Source organism: Ostrea edulis, chromosome 8, assembly GCF_947568905.1.
Source record: "Ostrea edulis chromosome 8, xbOstEdul1.1, whole genome shotgun sequence".
Lineage (NCBI taxonomy): Eukaryota > Metazoa > Mollusca > Bivalvia > Ostreida > Ostreidae > Ostrea > Ostrea edulis.
The window spans coordinates 61,461,851-61,467,850 of NC_079171.1; the positions used below are offsets into that span (position 1 = coordinate 61,461,851).

The 6,000-nt window shown below is 37.5% G+C and overlaps 2 protein-coding genes across 2 annotated transcripts in view; one reads left to right on the plus strand and one right to left on the minus strand.

The window, feature by feature from the left end:
- LOC125662497 (uncharacterized) overlaps positions 1 to 247 on the plus strand; it is a 29,709-nt gene extending 29,462 nt beyond the window's left edge. Inside the window, exon 16 of the mRNA XM_048894736.2 lies at positions 37 to 247. The gene's annotated coding sequence lies outside the window, so the exon portion shown is untranslated. The remainder of the gene's footprint in view (positions 1 to 36) is intronic.
- A 640-nt stretch (positions 248 to 887) lies between these two features.
- LOC125663434 (E3 ubiquitin-protein ligase TRIM71-like) lies at positions 888 to 4,924 on the minus strand. The gene is made up of 2 exons (XM_048895718.2): positions 4,903 to 4,924; positions 888 to 3,375 (listed from the first exon to the last, which is right to left on the minus strand). The coding sequence occupies exons 1-2, from the start codon at positions 4,922 to 4,924 to the stop codon at positions 1,832 to 1,834; spliced, it is 1,566 nt and encodes a 521-aa protein (XP_048751675.1). The 3' UTR covers positions 888 to 1,831.
- Between the last annotated feature and the right edge of the window lie 1,076 nt (positions 4,925 to 6,000).

Genomic DNA, 6,000 nt, shown 5'->3' on the forward strand with positions numbered 1-6,000 from the left:
TGATTTCTATTGATCATTATTCAATTTTTGTTGTAGATGTTGGATAACTATAGAAACCAGTACGGACGCAATTGGAAGGAAATGAAGGCACCAGTTTCACTGTGATACCATACATGATATCCATTAACATCCTGTCATAAACTCAACACAACAATTCTTAATTTTATTTTACATGTATATACTTATTTTCATATTTTAATAGATACGCAATGCATATTTATGTATATTAAAACATATTATAAATATATTTGTGCTTGTCTCTTTCTCCCCCAGGTAAACAGTATCTATTGTGTTGTTTGCTTGTTTTGGTGTTAAGTATTTTTAATCTCAGTGACAGCAATTTGTTTCTTTCGCAAATTTTATGTTCGTCAATACAACATATTATTGGGTCGAATGCTGTCTGATGTGTTTCACGCCGTTTGTTAGGCCGTTCCTGGCACACTGATTTTGACTACGGATAACTCCGTTTTCCTGATCAGGATATAGGGCTCACAGCGGGTATTGCCGGTCCACAGAGGATGCTTACTCCTTCTAGACACATGAACTCACCTACGGTATATCCAAGGATCCGCGTATGCCAAGTATCTGTTCTGTACTGCTTATAGGAGAGATTGATCACTGTTCGTTATCTTCCTTTGAAATAATAACCAGGTAGGCGTAAACTCAGATGAATTAAAATAATACAATGAAACACTGATTTTGACTGCGGAGGAAAGGTAAAGATAACGAGCAGCGATCAATCTCATAACTCCTATAAGGAATACAAAATAGAGAGTTGGGCAAATACGGATCCCTGGACACAACAGAGGTGCATAGGAGGAGTAAGCATCCCCTGTGGACCGATCACATCCGCCGTGAGCCCTATATCCTGATCAGGTAAACGGAGTTATCCGTAGTCAAAATCAGTGTGCCAACAGGAATTATTTATATCCTTATTTAAAAATCATAACAAAAAGAAAACAATATCATGAGTAGCAGATCAAAGAACTGCTGATTTTATTGATGACATTGCTCAAAATTCATTATTTTAAGTGCATAACATTACTAAACAATTATACCATGTAACCAATAAAAAATCCGTGGGAGTATTGTAAGTGAAATGCACGCAGTACTCAGCTTGAATGGCAAAATACAAAGACCTCTCTACATATATAGCCCTATAGCAATTTTCCGCCACACGAAACTGGTCACACAGGTATTCATACTCGACCAGGAAAAATAGAAAAAACGTGTTTGAAAGGAAATCGTACGATTTCAAATTCTAGATTTTCTCAACCTGCAATAAATATATTTATTTTTATATCCCCGCAGTAACCGAAACGACAAAAAATGTCATAATTATGTCCAAAACCCACTGACATTCATGAGTTTAGTGATGTCAATTTTAAATATGAACTTGAAAAGCCGATATGTATAGATTAAAGAGTAGATTAAATTACGAATGGTAATGTTCGCAAGTGATCACGTAAACGAAACTGTTTTCATTTTTATCCCCATGACTTCCACCTTAAGATGGTGACATTTTGAAATAAATATCAGTATCGGACAATAATGGATTCTGATCGTTGAAATCGCATCACAGCCACCTCTGTAATCAACATAGTGTGCATTAGTGTAATTAGTACGGCGTGCTTAATTATTATCAACAGTGTGTATGTTTAATGAACACATGCAGTTTTCATATGTGTAATCTGGTTTTTCATCTGCAGTTAACAATTTGTTTATATCTGTAAAAGCTCTTCTAGATATGCGATTAGTGTGTTTAGATTTCTTACTAACATTCAGATACGAAATGAATTATGTGTGTTGAGATTGGTAATTGTCATTGTGTTTATACGTATTCGATTTTCTTCACTTTAGCGGTATGGCACTCAGTCACAAAGAGGTTGTCTCTGATGTCCACACATAAACCTAATGGAGCGCGTAAATCACAGTTTTGAATGTAACGGAGGAACTGTCCGTCCTGATCAAGGATGTGGATGCAGTCATTGTAACACTCTGCTGTCAGGATGCGACACTTGCTGTCTGTAGTAATACCGACCGGATTAAATGATTTCTTAGTATTAGGTGGATGACCAGTGTATCTAAATCGAAGTTTTCCTGATTGATTGACCACCACTACTGCATTAGCTCCACAGTCAGCCACACAGATATCCAGGTTCCTGTTCTCACTGATGTATTTAGTATTATAATCAGATGAATAAAGAGGTCGATCCTTACCATCAAACTGAATGCTTTGTGTCTCTGTGGAGCCGGAGTAGCGCACGACTTTCGATTGTTCTCTATCATCGCTGATCATAGTAACCAAGATATCATCAAAGGCGGTACTGCAGATATTGAGAGGTGTCCACCCCTTTAATCTGACCACGGTCTGTGTCTGTTTACTCTTTACTAGGTTCACAGTATTACTTTCAGTATAAACAAGATCTCCGTCCCGTGTTACTGTTATGTCCCATGGTTCGTTCCCTGTCTCAGTTTGTATTGATGCCAGTAGCTTGCCCTGAAGGTTGAGGAGCTTCATAATATCGTTACACCCACGTGTCCAGATTTGCTCTTTACTGAGACAGCTAACACTGTATAGTAATTCATACCCAGTGTCTATGGTGGCGGTGATTCGCGGTTCTGCAAGCAGTGGTTTGACTGAGGAAGGCGATACAGTTTCTGGTGGTTTTATTATGTCACCATGTTCTGTTTTAATAGATAATGGCGACAGGGAACCAAACATTTTATTGAGCTGATTTTTGTTTATTTTCTGAGCAGAAAAAATTGGTACTGTAACTCGAACTTTAGGTGGTAATGTTCTAAATTCGGAATTCCTAGATTTGTAAGTAGAGGTTAAGGAGACGTCATTTGATTTTAGGATTGATTTCAAATCGGACATGGTCTGTTTGAGTTCAGTAATTTTCTGTGTGATTTCATCTGTATTTTCATTCAGGGTAGATAGGTGTTTGTTTTTCACCTTCTCAATATCAGATTTCCGTTGGTTGACAATGGCGGTAATCTCACGGTGTAAGACTTCTCCTTGTTGATTGACAGCTGCGGTCAATTTCTCGTAATTCGTTTCTAATTTAGCTTTCTCAGTTTGGACATCTGACGCCATTTCTTCGTATCGCGGATATATTCTAGTCTCAAGTTCTTTCAAATCATTTTGCAAAGTTTTTGTTTTAGAACTGCGTTTTTCTAGAATATCTGATATCTCGTGACCTTTGTGTTTCCCCGAGAAGACGCAGATAAAACAGACAGGAATGTCACATTTCTCACAGTTATGTTTACAGTGTTCATCGGTATGTTTCGGACATTTTGAGTAGTTAGGAAACTTTGCGCGTAAATAGGACACGACATTGTGTCCTTTAGAGGAATCTGAGAGATGTTTTTCTACACAGTTAACACAGAGATTTATATTACAAACTTCACAGTGACTCTGTAGGGGGACAGTTTCACAGAGGTCACACAGCAGGACTTCCTGGGCACAGCGCCGCGGGTGCAGCATTTCTGGTGTCAGGGTCACATAAGTCCACTCTGTCAGTAAAAAATGACTAGTATTAATTATAGAATGAATATCAAACATGGAACAAATTGTTGATGAACTTTAGTACACCTTGAATTAGATTAAATCATATATGATCAATAAAATTGTAATATACATTATTACTGACACCCTGTAATTGACTCTCATTATTGATATTTCGCAAATTCTATGGTCGTTATAACGATCTAGTTCATCAATACAACCTATCATTGGGTCAAATGCTGTCTGACGTGTTTCATACCGACTGTTAAGCCGTTCTTGGCACACTGATTTTGACTACGGATAACTCCGTTTACCTGATCAGGATATATGGCTCACGGCGGGTGTGAATGGTCAACAGGGGATGCTTACTCCTCCTTGGCACCTGATCCCACCTCTGGTGTGTCCAAGGGTCCGTGTTTGCCCAACTATCTATTTTGTATTGCTTGTAGGAGTTATGAGATTGATCACTGTTCGTTATCTTCACTTTGCATCCATTAAAAACAATAATGTGTATTTTATTTCAACCTCCCGTCTAAGCACACGATGTACGCTGTACTTGTCGTATCTTATCTGTCGTTAAGTTTTGCTAAATATATATGAACTTAACATTGTTAAAATGACAAGTGCAATCATTAGTGAGTGCACGTGTCGATTTCAACAGTTAGATACTGGTCAATTCACCTTTTATATTTTGAATTGTAGAATTAGGAAGGACTAAAAGAACTATTTAGAGTCAGGGAACTGTCTATCCCCTTGTCCCTTTCTCTCGTATATATCAATGTATTTGAGGCACGTGAAATCGGGAGGGGGACTTTTTAACAACTGTTCATTTGCTCGATTTATATGATATATTACGTGTTTTCCTCTCCACGAATGTTGATAGTAGAGTGCAGTACTGAATGGGACGCATTGAAGCTTTGTGTTATGAAGATTGACCCCACAAATGTTTAACCAGAAATTTGAAAACATAGGAAGTGATGAGTGCTGCATGCAAAAGTGGCAACACAGGATTCGAACCCGCGCCGACGTTCTAACCACTCGGCCACGGAGGCCCATTGAATTTATAGGAAAAATGTACTAATTCTAGTAAAATACTCCTTATACACAAAATTGGAGCAAATAGGGAAACGGCTTTAAAAATCTTCTCAACAGCAGCAGGACAATTGTTCGTCAATTTGATATGAACGTATATGCAGGTAGTTCACAAACCTTCTTGGTACCATAATATCTAACATTTTGACTGAGACCTATTTACCAAACATAATCTAATTATAATATCTTTAGCGATTTCATATCTGTATATCGATTTCTTTATGACAAGGCCCTTTATTTGATATTATGGTGCTTTACCTTGAAGCTTGATCCATCTTTAAGAAAACATATCTCCTGACCTCTAGAAGGTAGATCATTCATAGTTTCTATATGTATTTCCTATGACAAGTTCAATGGTTCTAAAGCGTTTGTTTCGTACCCTGCCTATAACCATATGCATGCAGTTCTCTGGGAAAATAATAGGATAAATCAGAGAGGTGCATATCCATCCTTCATTAAAACCCTTCAATATATACGGTAAAGGAAACCATGCATGACTGAAGCCTTATAGCACAGTATTCTTTCATGACCGTATCAAAAGATCAGCATACCAAATTCATACTTTCCTGTTGTACTTGTGTCCAAACATTCAATAAAGCCCCATACGACCCAAAAACATACGACCCCAAAAAATTCACAGCTGTGTTGATGTAGCAATTTCATTGTAAAACATTGTGAACTAACATCCTTATAGAATAGTTTAGTTAAATATTTGGAATAATTCGGTTACATGATACTTATCATTCCCAACACTGCTTTGCATTCCCTTATTCCGCTCTCGTAACATACCACGCCTACGTTTCAATATTCAGGGGCATATTTTTCGTTTACTGGAATTATACATGTTTTCGTCTCATGTTTATTATTCGTGTGTATGGTAAATGAAGGCCGAATACATACCGGGTATTATGAATAGATATAAAAATCAACGGAGTTGATATTGGCTTGCTGCATAATGTGGCTACGTCAACACATGAAATCAAACGAAGCTGCGAATTTTCGAGCGGCATGGGACTTTAATGAATATTTGAAGATTGGAAGATTTGCAGTGGATAAATAGGGTAGGGTTTTATTAACTTTTTGAGACGGCGAAGCAAGAATACAATGATATAAAGGCCTCAACCGTGTGCGTTTCTTCTGCAAGGAGAGATACAGGTTTTCTTAATAAGTGGATCTGCAGCTTTCTGGTCTGTCCTAATATTTTTCAAAGAGCTACAGATCTGCAGCTTGTAACCAAGCAGTCGGTGAGCGGATCAAAATATCTTATTTCATTAAATTGTTTATTAGAGTGTGATTAATATTTCATTACTGTATCTTTAATTTCGTTTTATAATCACGGGTCGTCGTATAGGAAGAGGTAGATGTAAAACCAATTTTGATGCACCAGATGCACATTT